Source organism: Amia ocellicauda, chromosome 1, assembly GCF_036373705.1.
Source record: "Amia ocellicauda isolate fAmiCal2 chromosome 1, fAmiCal2.hap1, whole genome shotgun sequence".
Taxonomy (NCBI): Eukaryota; Metazoa; Chordata; class Actinopteri; order Amiiformes; family Amiidae; genus Amia; species Amia ocellicauda.
This window is the reverse complement of record NC_089850.1, coordinates 50,446,541-50,460,653: the sequence shown is the minus strand read 5'-3', so window position 1 is coordinate 50,460,653 and position 14,113 is coordinate 50,446,541. Positions and strand designations below refer to the sequence as shown.

Below are 14,113 nucleotides of genomic sequence, written 5' to 3'. Positions count from 1 at the left end.
AGGTCTGGGATCCTCACAGCACATATCACTTCACAGGGGTTTACTGACTTAAACTTCTACACAATAAGGGCAGTTCACCAAAACGATCCCAAACCGCACATGGTGACAGCAGTTACGGCCTTCCTAAACAATGCCAGAAACTGACCACAGTCTGATCTTTCACCATTATGTCATGCAAACTCCTTAACATGGTAATATCTGGAAAGCATTGAAATTATTTAGTTTTTTTTAATGAAAAAATAAATTACAAACACCTTAGGCACAGTCATCACAAAATTGCGAGGGGGGGCAAAAGAAAAAGACAAATAAAGAAAGAACATAGAATATACAATGTATATGGTATTAGAACTTCCCAGAGTGGCAGGCAGTGGAGAGGGGTCAGAGGAGACCCCTAAGATGTCCCTGGAGCTGCCGATCGCCAAGGAGAGGCCACACGGGTACAGTAACACTCACGTTAGCAAGCAGATCTTACGGATGGCTGTGGACTGTGGTCGATTTCAGTACCGAAGCAGTCAGAACTGATCAATGAGATGCTGACAACTGCCACAAAACTATTACAAAACCCTCCCGTTTCTCCAGTCATTACCAGATTCATGATATAATTGATAGGTATACTTTAAAGTGAAGCACAGAACATATATCCTGGGTTATCTATCGTCAGTAGTTAACATGTATGTCATTTCTTTGGAGAAATGGTGTGAAGGGTACATTTTCTCCAATGCGATTACACTTAAAATGCTTGAGTACACCTAAAATCAGCCTTGGTGCAGAGATGCTGAAGTGAACATAGTACGACCCAGTGATCTTCCGTCCACTCACAGCCAACAGATGTCCAGGTCATCATCCCGTCAGCAGCTTTAACTGGCATTAAATCGGTTCCTTGTCTTCCAAACTCAGGACAAAATCAAACTCTTCTGCAAATCAGAAAAGAAGAAAAGGAAAGTGAAAAGACGATGTGTAAGGGTAAGAGTTCTCCACAGGCTCGTTCTTTAAAACTATGAACCTCGATATTGGAGTTTCAGAATCCCAATTTTTCTGATCCAAATTTGCTTGTACCTGAATTGTTATGGTATGTTATAAAATCGCCATAAAATGTCTTCATTTAGTAGCAGTATTTTAAATAAACTAACATATTGAGTAAAAGTCAATTTACAAATTATTTACACCAAATCATTAATTTAAAGGGTTAAAATAAGAACAATTGACAATCAGGCAATTACTCACCCTCCATCAATGCGGTGTTAATATATTCCAGGTCATAGGGAATTCATACATGCTGAATGGTTATATTCCCCATTCCAAAATGTAACCAGTAAAAAGCGTCATATGAGAGGCAGAAAGGAGACAGGAAGGCCATGAAAACACTGCAACTGGAGACGGACGACACATGACAGGCACACACGCTCCCTCACACCTACCCTGAGTGAGCGGCTGCACGGAGAGCCTGGCCCTGGTGAACAGAGCCATGTCTTTCAGGGCGCCCCCTTTGGTCCTGTGCTGCTGGTGGTACTTCTTCAACTCAGCCAGAGAGATGAAGCGCTTGGTCATCCTGTCGAACTGCACGTCCACCTGCAAGAAAACAGGGCCGGAGACTGGAGATCAAAAAAGTGCTGTCCCTCTGAAGACACTGCTGGACGATAAAGGCAGCTGTGTCTGGGGGTGTGAGTGAGGGAGACCAATCCCTCCCAGGCAGGCCTTTGATACACCAGAAATATCCCAGAGGGAGTTACAATAACAACAATGACTGAATCCAAACCCTGTGCTTGCCTTTCATCTGAGAATCTCCTAACCCCTAGAGAAACATCACAGGATTTATTGACAACTTTCCCATTACTCTCAGGCTATGACTGAAAATGTAGGATTATTCTAGATTAGCCTATTCATTCATATCAGAAAAAGATGTACAAGGGCTTTGTTGACTCACCATGTACCATTTGGGGTTGTCTTGTTTGCTGGACGGATCATAGTGCACGTCCTTCTTGTCAAACTGTGTGTGATCAACGTAGGCTTCCTTCACAATCTGGAGGACAGGTAGGGCAGTGAAGGGAAACATCAGACAGAACCAGCATTCGCCTCCAGACAGAAGCAGAATTCCCGGTTTCCCCACTGTGAGGTTTTGCTTATCCAGACCCTCAGGGGCAAATAATAACGAGAAGACAGACTCATGTTGTTATACAGCTGATTTAAAGCAGGTCTGGGTGGCTTTGTGTTCACATGATTCACAACCCAGTTCAAATGGTAAGTTTTAGACCTTTAAAAGGGAACTTATTTTTCAGATCATGAACAAAATGTCCTTGAGGTAAATGCAAGTGTTCTGGATTCGTTTTTTCCTGACATTCTTAAACTCTTTCAGTTCCAATCCAGATTGCTGAATTGATCTGAAATCGATGTAGAAGTCACAGAACTCTGCACCGGACTCACCTTCATTACTCCAGCAATGCCCGGCTCCTTGCAATTGCTGTGGTAGAAGAAAGCCTGCTGTCCCACTTTCATGTCTTTCATGAAGTTCCGAGCCTAACAGACCAGCAGAAGCACAGTTAACACACCAATAAAAAACATCTTGTAGGAAAAAACTATCTGGCGGCACGATATTGCAGTTTCATTGAATTCAATGATTTTGACACTCCCGACTGTCTGATATCGTAAAGCGCTCTTCATACCTGATAGTTGCGGACCCCATCCCAGCAGTCCGTCTGTTTGGGCAGGGCTTTCAGGTCCTCAATTCCAAACTGCAGGATATAAAACATAGTGTAGAAAATATAGTACTTCCTGGTGGATATCAATCAATTTACAGTGAAATGAATCGTGTCAGATTTGAGAAGCACTAGAAGAAAATTATTAGATTTGTTCTGTATTGGCAATGGATATTCTGGGGATGGAGTGAACTAACCAAGATATGATAGAAGAGATGTATAAAAATAAATCACCCATTTCCCTTGTCACTTTTTATTTCTTCTACAAGACGAAGGTTCTGAATATTGCAGAGAAAAATCTTACCAGAGAAAGATCAGTTGTAATAGATTTGTATTATATGATTTATATTACATAATGAATTCATATTTTAATCTTTATTACACTGACTTATCTATATCCACAGAATAGCGCCTTGTGTTCTTTTTACCTCTCCATACATTAGGATGAACAGCTCATACATCCAACACAGCTCACCTCATAGAGAGAGGAAAGAGCCACAGGTAAAAGTTTACCTTTACGTCAATTCCTTTTTCAATGCGGGATTCAGGTTCAGACTTCATCAGCCAATAACAGTGGAGATCTTGATCAGGTGGGGCTGATGCATCCTTGGGCTTCTGCTTCCCAGAATTCTGTGCTTCCTGCTTCCGTGTCCTCGATGCGGGCGTTTCCTCGGCAGCCTCTCTTGAAGACCCCTCTTCACCCTGGTCTTTCTTGGCTATCTTGGCCGCTGATTCTTCTTTCTCTGTGTGTGTGTTGGGGGGATGACAATACAGAACACAAAATCGACGCCTTACATCAGGCCAATGTGAATAATTAACACACAAGTCTCAAGATCATTTGGAAGAAAACTGCCTGCCCAGTGCCAAGTTATCTCGTCCCAGTACCTAGATTAACATCAGAGAACAGCTGTAAGACTAGCCAGGCTCGTTTTGTAATTCATTAGCAGACAGCTGGCAAACCTACCATACTGGGCAACTCATAATGTCATGTGATGTGGGAACTTACGTGACTTGGCTGGCCTGCCTCTTGCCCGCTTCTTTGGTGGCATAACTGTAATGAATCTGCAGATGAAGGGATAGGGGGACAGTGTGAGAGTTATCCTCATATCCATTGAAGACCATCCAAAAACAGACTTGAAAGGCCACTGAAAGGGTTTGTATCTTGTATGTATCACGCTAATGGCAACCATCTGATCAAGACACAAGATGCCCACATTTCATTAGGAACATAACAAGGCACAGAAACTGTTTTTTTGTTGTTGTTGTTTGTTTGTTTGGTTGGTTGGTTTTTTTGAGTAAACAGAAATATACTGCATTAAAGTTATAAAATGTACTTTCCCCATCCCTTTCTACATGGCAATGCTACCAAAACCCACATAGATCTGTATTTAGTGCAGTCTAGATAAATTAACAGCATCCTAAAATATGTTTAAGTCAGATCACAAAATCTACTGGCATTATTTTTCATTATAAACCATTCGATAGCATCCCCAACAGACAAGAAAACTTCAAAAAGCCTGGTTACAGCTGGATAAGCATGCAACCACGCCGTGCAAACAGATACATTTTGATAAATTAGTGACTGCGTGCTGTAACTTCACCCAACTCTCGGTATTAAGAGGGGGAGGAGAAAAACGACCAAATCAATACACGCAACAGGACATTTTAAATCAGCTATTTCCTACCTGGTAGCAATAACGCTGCAACCTCTACGTCTGGGTCATGTGATCGCAGCCACGTGATCTGAAAAAATCCAACAAACACAACCGAAAGAGGACCGGAAGACATAAGGGCTAAACCTGGAGGAGTCGGTCATGGACGGAGATCCAATGCAGTCTCATTTATTTTGCATAAAATCTAGATATGTGAACGAAATCGTAGCTTATTTTGCACCTGAACTTCAACTCCCAGAAACCACCGCGACTGACTACTGCGCACAACTGTACATGTGTGAATACGCCATAGATCGTTAATATTAGATGCATTCAATACGGCTGTTTTAATATCGGATGTTACATTAAATTTACCTGTTGCAAAACGTGCGTGTGATGCGTTAGGCTACGGTTATTAGGACGCAGTATTACAGAAAACAACTACATAACCCAGAATCCTTTGCACCCCACAGTGCTTGGTCCCTCGCTGGCAGAGGACGTAGCGAGTGCCCGGACTATGGCGTTAGCAGGGAGGTTGTCGCTGATCCCCAGTCTCGGATCCAAGGTGTGCAGGACTCGGCGTTTCTTATTAAACAGGACACACAGACGCGGCGTAGTGTCTTGCGTTGATCGTAAGTGGTGTGTACATACATCATGTAACATGTACTCACATTGGCACCCCCGGGCTATGGTGTTGCATTTGAGAAACGGGCAGTGAAGCAGTTGTTGCATTGTCTACTGATTGGGATATTGCAGTAAGGCAGGGGGGGTAGTGTAGTATTAGTATCGATCTCTATTAAATAACCCGGGTCGAGGTGTGTCTTTACATCAGTCCCATTGATCTGAACTCTGTCGTTGCAGTGTACTTTTTTACAACCGTGCAATGTTTTTTTTTTTCTCAGATTGTCTTTCCTTGCACAGTAACGCTGAATGTCTGTCAAGCTTGGTGTTGTTGTTCTGCATAAGAATTATTCTCCCTAGCTGTTCAGCATTCTTGTATATTTTGCACTTTATGTAACTATGCTCCGGTTTCCTTATACATTGCAATGGGACTTTTATTGTTTTACTGTGATTGCTCCTATGGCCCCCTCCCTTTAGCACATTTACTTATGTCTGCACTTGTTACCTCATTGAACTAGGATTATTTTACCAATTTACATTCATGGACTGTAATACTGCACTTTTGTAATGGTTACATTGCTTACTGTGTATAAGGGCATCTGCCAATATATTATTATTAAGAAGAAGAAGTAACTTAATACATGGTGTGACAGCTCAGCCCTCTCAAGGCACAGCTATATGTGGGTGCTGGGTTGCTTCTCATCCACGTCTCATTCAGTTGCTTTGTATGAGGTATTTAGATGCTCCTGTTTCACTCTCCACAGCTATGCCTCACCATATTAAACCTCCCTACTGTATCTTCCAGGGATTTGCCACACCAACTCGGTCAGTGTTAATCTTTGGAGTGCCTGTAGAAGATTCCCCCGTCTGTTTATGTCTTTTGCCTTTCTTGTGGTAGTTTGTTTTGTTTGAACTCCTCGTGGAATTTGAAGGAGGATATCCTTTATTTTTAATAAGTGTGCTGAATAAAAACACCGGTCAGCTAACCTGAACCCTCTGTGTCCTCCAGTAACTGTTACAACTGGTTATGATGTGAATCTTGAAAAAACACTTTTTGAATGGGATGTGGTCACATTTCTGCACAAAGTTACATAATTATTTAGATCAGTCACTCTATCATTATTTTGAAGAATGGTTGAAAGAAAGATCAAGTAAAGCACTGGATATGTGCACTCTCATATTGGGCAGTGACCCTGGATCACTGCACCAGTCTGTCAGGCAGCATGAGGTTTATAAGACTGATATTGTCTCATCTTCTCCACAGCCTCCCTGGGCCTTTCTGATGAGCAAAAGGAGTTTCAGAAAGTGGCTTTTGATTTTGCCACTAAGGAGATGGCCCCATACATGGCCGAGTGGGACCAGAAGGTAAGTATTGAATATTATATCTGACATCACAGCCTTCAAAGAAGACACAGGTCACATTTCACAGCATCTAACACCGTAGGGATGGGTCAATGCCCTTTATTGTCTGAACAATGACAATCTCTGGATACATGCGTTTAATATTTTAAAACCTTAATGAAAAGTTTAATCTTTCCTTACAATTATGTTGTTTTAATTAGGGAAACATTGTATTAAGGGTTAATCTTTCTATGTCTGTATGCACGTGTATACATACAGTTGTGACGGTCTCACTAAGTTGGGTGCCAGGTGTGATAAAAGCACACCACAAAAGACAGATAGTAAAGTGTAAGTAAGAAATCGTGGAACGTCACCAGGACACAGGTATAGTGAAATCTTAGGAAATGGGAAACAAAAGTAAGAAAAGACCCTGTGCCGGCTAACCTGAGCCTAAGGGATGAGGAGAGGGAGGGGATGAGGGATGGAGGAGAATCAAAATGAACACATTTACATCACAAAACAAATATTCAATGTCACTTTCCAAATAATGTATGATGTATTAATTCCCACCCCCTGGTTGAGCTCAACCTAAGTTTAAGGCACAAATAGGGAATGAGAGAGAGAGAGAGAGATCTATGATAATGTGTGTGGGTATACGTGTGTGTTTGTGTGTGTGTGTGTGTGAGAGAGACGGCACATGTGCACCTGCAGAATATTGACAAGAATAGCGAACTCCAGAGAGCAGTGGGGTGAAGATAGCAGACCAAGCCTTTAATGTGCAGGCCCTATAACAAACACACACACACGCAAAACAGAAACATCCACACAGACAAGAAGCATCAGAGAATAAACAAACTACAGATATAGTATTAATGTAAAGTATAATAGGGAAATAAGCTTAATAAAAGAGAAGAAAATAAAGAATTGAACTTCTAAATAGAGATACGAGAAATTGGGCTTTGATCCATGGAGTACAGACAAAGGTAAAGTTCACCAGTGTTAGGCCTAGAAAATACAAGAAGGACAGAAAAGAAAAGAATAATAATGATAATAATAATAAGAGCAGAGAGGCACAGGGAATGGTAGCGGCAGTTCAGGGAAGAAAATATAGAAACAGAGTCAAACCAGACGCCAAGTAGAGAGTGCCAGTCCATGATCCAGTCCGCTCCCCATTAGCAGAGGTCCTCTTCAAAAGACTCGGAGCCGGGATACGCAGACAGCAAAATCACCTTGCCCTTTCGCCTGCAAGTCCCTGGGCTGAGTAGTCCGTCTGGAAAAAGGGTCTCCCCCGTCTCCACTTTCCCCTCACTTTTTGTTCCTCTTCACTCCTTTGCCACACCTTTTCCTCTTCTGCTACCCCCACCCTCTACGGATTGTAGTAGGGACATTTTATAGGCTTCACGAAATGCAAAAAGTAAACTGCCTTAAAGTGACAGGGGCGAATGCAGATCGTCACACAGTACTGTGCAAAAGTTTTAGGCAGGTGTGAAAAAATGCTGTGAAAGTAAGAATGCTTTCAAAAATAGACATGTTAATAGATTATATTTATCAATTAACTAAATACAAAGTGAGTGAACAGAAGAAAAATCTACATCAAATCCATATTTGGTGTGACCACTCTTTGCCTTCAAAACAGCATCAATTCTTCTAGTTACACTTGCACACAGTTTTTGAAGGAACTCGACAGGTAGGTTGCCCCAAACATCTTGGAGAAATAAGCACAGTTGTTCTGTGGATTTAGGCAGCCTCAGTTGCTCCTCTCTCCATGTAATCCCAAACAGACTCGATGCTGTTGAGATCAGGACTCGGTGGGGGCCATACCATTACTTCCAGGACTCTGTCCTTCTTTACGCTGAAGATAGTTCTTAATGACTGTCGCTGTATGTTTGGGGTCGTTGTCATGCTGCAGAATAAATTTGGGGCCAATCAGATGCCTCCCTGATGGTATTGCATGATGAATAAGTATCTGCCTGTACTTCTCAGCATTGAGGAGACCATTCATTCTGACCAAATCTCCAACTCCATTTGCAGAAATGCAGCCCCAAACTTGCAAGGAACCTCCACCATGCTTCACTGTTGCCTGCAGACACTCAGTCGTGTGCCGCTCTCCAGCCCTTTGGTGAACAAACTGCCTTCTGCTACAGCCACATATTTCAAATTTTGACTCATCAGTCCAGAGCACCTGCTGCCATTTTTCTGCACCCCAGTTCCTGTGTTTTCGTGCATAGTTGAGTCGCTTGGCCATGTTGCCACATCGGAGGTATGGCTTTTTGGCCGCAAGTCTTCCATGAAGGCCACTTCTGAGCAGACTTCTCCGGACAGTAGATGGGTGTACCAGGGTCCCACTGTTTTCTGCTATTTCTGAGCTGATGGCACTGCTGGACATCTTCCAATTGCGAAAGGAAGTAAGCATGATGTGTCTTTCATCTGCAGCAGTAAGTTTCCTTGGCCGACCACTGCATCTGCGGTCCTCAACGTTGCCCGTTTTTTGTGCTTCTTCAAAAGAGCTTGGATAGCACATCTGGAAACCCCTGTCTGCCTTGAAATGTCTGCCTGGGAGAGACCTTGCTGATGCAGTATAACTACCTTGTGTCTTGTTGCTGTGCTCAGTCTTGCCATGGTGTCTGACTTTTGACAGTAAACTGTCTTCAGCAACCTCACCTTGTTAGCTGAGTTTGGCTGTTCCTCACCCAGTTTTATTCCTCAGTTTCTGTTTCAGTTAATTATTGTGTTTCAACCTACATATTGAATTGATGATCATTAGCATGTGTTTGGTATAATTGTTTAATCATACACCTGACTATATGTCTACAAATCCCTGACTGTGTGCAAATGTACCTAGAAGAACGTATGCTGTTTTGAAGGCAAAGGGTGGTCACACCAAATATTGATTTGATTTAGATTTTTCTTCTGTTCACTCACTTTGCATTTAGTTAATTGATAAATATAATCTATTAACACGTCTATTTTTGAAAGCATTCTTACTTTTCAGCATTTTTTTTCACCTGACTAAAACTTATGCACATTACTGTATAACTATATAAAAACAAATTTAAACTTGCGCAGTATACTTTGAGTTGCGTCTCCTCCAGTAATAGACCAGACACCATCAAAACCTTTTCATATATTTTTTCTCTGCTTCATTCATAAAAAAGCCACCTTTTACAACCTTATTCTTTGATGCAGTGCACAGATAACTAAATTAAAGGATTGCCATTAACATCTGTGTGTTTTAAATTGCGTATTTTGAGGACACACCTGCCTAATTCTGGGAGTTCGAACCTGTGGTGTTCAGAGCGTTCTGACTGTTTCCCCCAATCCAGGAAATCTTCCCGGTGGACACCATGAGGAAGGCGGCCCAGCTGGGGTTCGGGGGGATCTATGTTCAACCTGACGTGGGTGGCTCGGGCCTAACCCGGCTTGATACCTCCCTGATCTTTGAGGCGCTGTCCACCGGCTGTGCCAGCACCACCGCCTACATCAGCATTCACAAGTAAGGGGCAGCCGTGACCCTGCAGCCACAGCCCAGGAGACTGAACTGAACTACAGAACTGAACTGTAAAATAAATACTATGCTGTGTTACAGTTGTCCCAAATAAATAAAAACTCACTCTAAAGCTTATTTACTATACATACAATATATATATTGCATTGTTTTCGCATATGAGAATTTGTAATTCCTCGTGTCTCTGGCTATCTGATTGGCTCCAGCATGTGTGCCTGGATGATTGACACCTTCGGGAACCAGGAGCAGAGGAACAGGTTCTGTCCTGATTTGTGCTCCATGGACAGATTTGCGTCCTACTGCCTCACTGAGCCAGGTCAGTCTACAGTCTAATAACCTGGGGAGGAAGGGTTTGACTCTGCATGTGTGCATGCGCATAGCAAGTTTATCAGATCTGTCAGCCATGGGTCAGTGTGATTCTGTGTTTGTGCCTGCATATGAAATCTCAGCATCTACTTGTGGTGTTCTGCATTGTCATACTGTACCCACATAATCACAGTCCAATATTGTGAAATCCATGTGCACAAGCATTTTTGCAGTTAGAAATTAGAAGAAAAGACCAGATCAGTGTAGATCTTCTGTTTATTACCTGAAGTTGGACTGTAAACATGTAAACATCCACCCCCCCCATGTTTCCAGGTAGTGGCAGTGATGCCGCCTCACTGCTAACGACAGCAAAGTTACAGGGCGATCAGTACATCCTGAACGGATCCAAGGTGCGTGCCCTGGGAACCCTCAGTGCCCTGTGCCCAAAACACATACAGCATCTCCACTCAGGAGATTTAACAAACCAGGATACTCCTAGTGGTTTTTTTTTTTTTTTTTTTTTTTTTAATAAACAATGCAAAATACATAATACACACTATCATCAATTTGTATTGACTATCCCTTCTATTGTTTATTTTAACACAATATCTAATTACAGTAGTTTATGGTATTATTTGGCCAGTTTTGTATCTGTTAATTTTATTAGTCTTGGTTTTCACAATTACAGGATTGGCGATGTGTTTAATGATTGGTTTTGTTGTTCTTTTGTTGGGTGTTTCTTTAATCCTTTCCCTGTTCTGCACACAGGCGTTCATCAGTGGCGGGGGTGACACCGACGTGTATGTGGTAATGTGCCGCACCGGGGGGAAGGGGGCCAAGGGAATATCCTGCCTGGTGGTGGAGAAGGGAACCCCAGGACTCAGCTTTGGCAAAAAAGAAAAGAAGGCAAGTGAATATACTGAAGAACTTGCCATGCAGGGGAGCTGCATGGAAGAAAGTCATTTAATTTTTGTCCCAGATCTAGAGAGGATGGAAGTTTTGTCTCAGTTGGATACAAAAAAAAATTATTAAACAGATTTTTTTTTTTTTAAGTTAGTTTAAAAACCTGATGAGAAACTCCCTAGATAGACTTTGCCTTTACTTGCCTTTATTTATGCATGTGGGATGGGAATTGTGTGGAAATGTGTCCACTAGAGGGCAGACTCCACAGCAGAGAGCTGCCAGCCTCACTGACACAACGCAGACACTTTGCTGCGGCAGACCGGCAGTGACCTGCGCGTGTTTTCTCCTTTGGTTGCAGGTTGGCTGGAACTCGCAGCCGACGCGGGCAGTGATCTTTGAGGACTGTGCCGTGCCTGTGGCCAATCTCATCGGGGAGGAGGGCCAGGGCTTCTCCATTGCCATGAAGGGGCTGAATGGAGGCAGGATCAACATCGGTGAGCTCTCTGTACGGTCCTCACCCTGACTGTCAGGCCCCCGATCTGCTGCCCTGGGGCTGAAAAAAAAAACCACACAAACATGTATCAGCAGGGACACAAATTAGCTTTGTCCAGTACCCCCGGCAGCTCAGACATCTGCTGCACCATAGCAGTCATGTCCTGTCCTGTTTAGGTGGTGATGCAGATATTAATCTATGAGAGTCTTTAAAAAAAGAAAAAAGAGGACACGCACATTTTTTTTTTCTGCGCTAGTGGTACCGAAATAAACCAACTTTATTTTTCACAAACAGGGAAAAGATAGAATGAGCTGTCAAGCTGAAAATGAGATCTTTAAATCAATTCTTTTTTTTGTGAATTTTTTAAATGCTGAACCCCTTTTTTATTCTTGTCCCTTCTGTTTTATTTTTATTTTTCCTGCCAGCCTCCTGCTCTCTGGGAGCAGCCCACGCCTGTGTCCTCTTGGCTCGCGATCACCTCACCGTGCGCAAACAGTTTGGAGAGACGCTGTCCAACAACCAGGTAAGGATGGTGCTGGTCTGCGCCGATCTGAGCTCTCTGTACAGGACCGCCTCTTGCATCCTGTGCTTCAGACTAGTGTGATACACCGAAACCTTGTCATATTAGAGCCCAGGAGGTGCCTGTGGGTACCTTTTGTATCAGGAAACTCAACTTTAATCACTTTGTAAGAAATGCAAGCAGCCATTATACAGAAATATGGATGCGTGCCTTGGCACACTCCTGAATGTTCCCACATCCGTGGTCCTCTAGTCTCAGCTGTCGTAGTAAGAAAAAGCATCTCTGTCATTGGCATTTCATTTCTGTAGAACAGAAAAAGAACATGAATGTTGAACACTTACATAACCCACTAGTCTTGAGGCACCTTAAGAAAGAATAATATGACTTTATAATTGCATAATGCAAGTACAGAGATCACCAGAGCTGTAGAATTACACAAATGAAATTAGTGTACCGATTGTCAGGTGGGGGTGTGAGTGTGTGAGAGTGTCTGTGTTTTGCAGTACCTACAGTTCAAGCTGGCCGAGATGGCGACGAGGCTGGTGGCGTCGCGGCTGATGGTGCGCCAGGCGGCTGTGGCTCTGCAGCAGGGCCGGGAGGATGCCGTGGCCCTGTGCTCCATGGCCAAGCTCTTTGCCACAGATGAGTGCTTTGCGGTGAGTGGGGCGAGGGCAATACACGGTGTGCACAGGGTATCCAAACAGACCAGGTACTCCCCATGTTTTCGTGTTTGTTTCTTGGATTCTTCTTCCTATAGTGTGCTGACAGGCCGCTGCAGCAGGTGTGTGCCCCGATGGCGATTATTAATCAGTTTTGTCCCACTGTGTGTGGTCAGAAGGGGGTGCTGTATTTGAGCTTCCGGTATCGTGCAGCTCAAGTACAGGGCTGCCGTGTCTCCACGCCGGGTTGCAGCTGAATTAATTTTCCCTGATGAGTCGCAGCATTACAGTCAGCCGACATTGACAGAGCTGGGCACACCTCTGGCAGAGCACTGTGGCCCTCAAAGTCCTGCAGGGGAGGCTATCAAAGCTGTTTTTAATTTCTCTTTCTCCAGATGTTCTGCACAGTTTTACAGAGAGGAACCAGTGTCAAGTGAAATGGGAAGGAGAAGAAATGTCTCTGTAGGTTTTCCCTCTCCAATAGGAGCACCTTTGTAACTCGCCACCTCTCTTCCCTTCTGTCCTACAGATTTGTAACCAGGCATTACAGATGCACGGGGGCTATGGGTACCTCAAGGATTACGCTGTGCAACAGTTTGTCCGGGACATCCGAGTGCATCAGATACTAGAAGGTAAGACACAGCGCACTGAGACTGTACCAACATTGTCCCCTTTCCAGTTGCAGTCCTGCCAAATGCACAATTCAATGTTTCTGCATATTCCACATCGGAAGGGTATGAAAAGAAAATCTATATGTTTATCTCCGCCGCCTTTGTCTATTTTTTCCCTCCACCCCAATTAGGTACCAATGAAGTGATGCGCATGATCATTTCAAGGAATCTGCTGACGGATCTATGAACTGCGATGGCTTGAAAACACTCCCAAGGTCGAGGCCTTGAAGGAGGAGGAAGGAGCTGTCTTTCATTCTGTAACAGTGTGGCCGGGTCTGTCAGTCAGCGGTGTGTAGTTTGTAGGGAATAGCTGGTGTTTTACCTTACTCTTACAAGTGTAAAAAATTATTAAAAGGGTTTATATGAAAAGTAGTGCTATTGAATCAGGTCCCTTTTGTGAAGTGTCAGATTAATTCTCATTGGGCTGTGCAGAAAATATTCAAAAATAAACATAAATGGTAAACAGGGGTTCTTGGCATTGGAGGAAAAAAGTGTAGTGTTCAGCACTCCACCACACACCACTGCAAAGGGGGATTCACTGACAACATGCTGCTAATCCGAGTTGTGCTTTTGTGACAGTAGCTTCCTAATTACACACAACATGGCAGAGGTCAGAATATCTGATAGTTTCCTATTTTCCTGAGCTCTCGCGCTGTGTGGCATAAGCACGCCCTGTGAGTGAGGAAAGACTGACCTTGTCCTTCCTGTCAGGGGTTAAATTAAATTAGTTTTGCACCACTTGGCCTTTT

At 43.4% G+C, this 14,113-nt stretch overlaps 2 protein-coding genes across 6 annotated transcripts; one reads left to right on the top strand and one right to left on the bottom strand.

Moving 5' to 3' along the window:
- Positions 1-208: 208 nt before the first annotated feature.
- Positions 209-4,514, bottom strand: thyn1 (thymocyte nuclear protein 1). Its single transcript, XM_066708206.1, has 8 exons — positions 4,379-4,514; positions 3,700-3,755; positions 3,207-3,436; positions 2,661-2,729; positions 2,422-2,514; positions 1,925-2,020; positions 1,419-1,569; positions 209-914 (listed from the first exon to the last, which is right to left on the bottom strand). The coding sequence occupies exons 2-8, from the start codon at positions 3,740-3,742 to the stop codon at positions 868-870; spliced, it is 729 nt and encodes a 242-aa protein (XP_066564303.1). The 5' UTR covers positions 3,743-3,755; positions 4,379-4,514; the 3' UTR covers positions 209-867.
- acad8 (acyl-CoA dehydrogenase family, member 8) lies at positions 4,508-13,736 on the top strand. Of its 5 annotated transcripts, none has more exons than XM_066708148.1 (12): positions 4,508-4,635; positions 4,819-4,910; positions 6,231-6,331; positions 9,631-9,800; positions 10,019-10,128; positions 10,452-10,528; positions 10,887-11,024; positions 11,380-11,515; positions 11,940-12,037; positions 12,538-12,690; positions 13,223-13,325; positions 13,496-13,736. In XM_066708148.1, the coding sequence occupies exons 1-12, from the start codon at positions 4,508-4,510 to the stop codon at positions 13,549-13,551; spliced, it is 1,362 nt and encodes a 453-aa protein (XP_066564245.1). In that variant the 3' UTR covers positions 13,552-13,736. The 5 variants fall into 5 exon arrangements, with proteins under 5 accessions (XP_066564245.1, XP_066564236.1, XP_066564259.1 ...); XM_066708139.1 differs by having other exon boundaries at positions 4,508-4,641; XM_066708162.1 differs by lacking the exon at positions 4,508-4,635 and adding an exon at positions 5,731-5,791 and having other exon boundaries at positions 4,716-4,910.
- Positions 13,737-14,113: the final 377 nt, after the last annotated feature.

Excerpts from the sequence above, each read along its gene's own strand:
- thyn1 (XM_066708206.1), bottom strand. The coding sequence starts at position 3,742 with ATGCCACCAAAGAAGCGGGCAAGAGGCAGGCCAGCCAAGTCAC. Across the intron at positions 3,437-3,699 it reads AGGCAGGCCAGCCAAGTCAC|AGAAAGAAGAATCAGCGGCC; the intron begins GTAAGTTCCCAC and ends ACACACACACAG. Across the intron at positions 2,021-2,421 it reads GCATTGCTGGAGTAATGAAG|ATTGTGAAGGAAGCCTACGT; the intron begins GTGAGTCCGGTG and ends CCTGTCCTCCAG.
- acad8 (XM_066708139.1), top strand. The coding sequence starts at position 4,508 with ATGGACGGAGATCCAATGCAGTCTCATTTATTTTGCATAAAATCTAGA. Across the intron at positions 9,801-10,018 it reads GCCTACATCAGCATTCACAA|CATGTGTGCCTGGATGATTG; the intron begins GTAAGGGGCAGC and ends GATTGGCTCCAG. Across the intron at positions 10,529-10,886 it reads ACATCCTGAACGGATCCAAG|GCGTTCATCAGTGGCGGGGG; the intron begins GTGCGTGCCCTG and ends TTCTGCACACAG.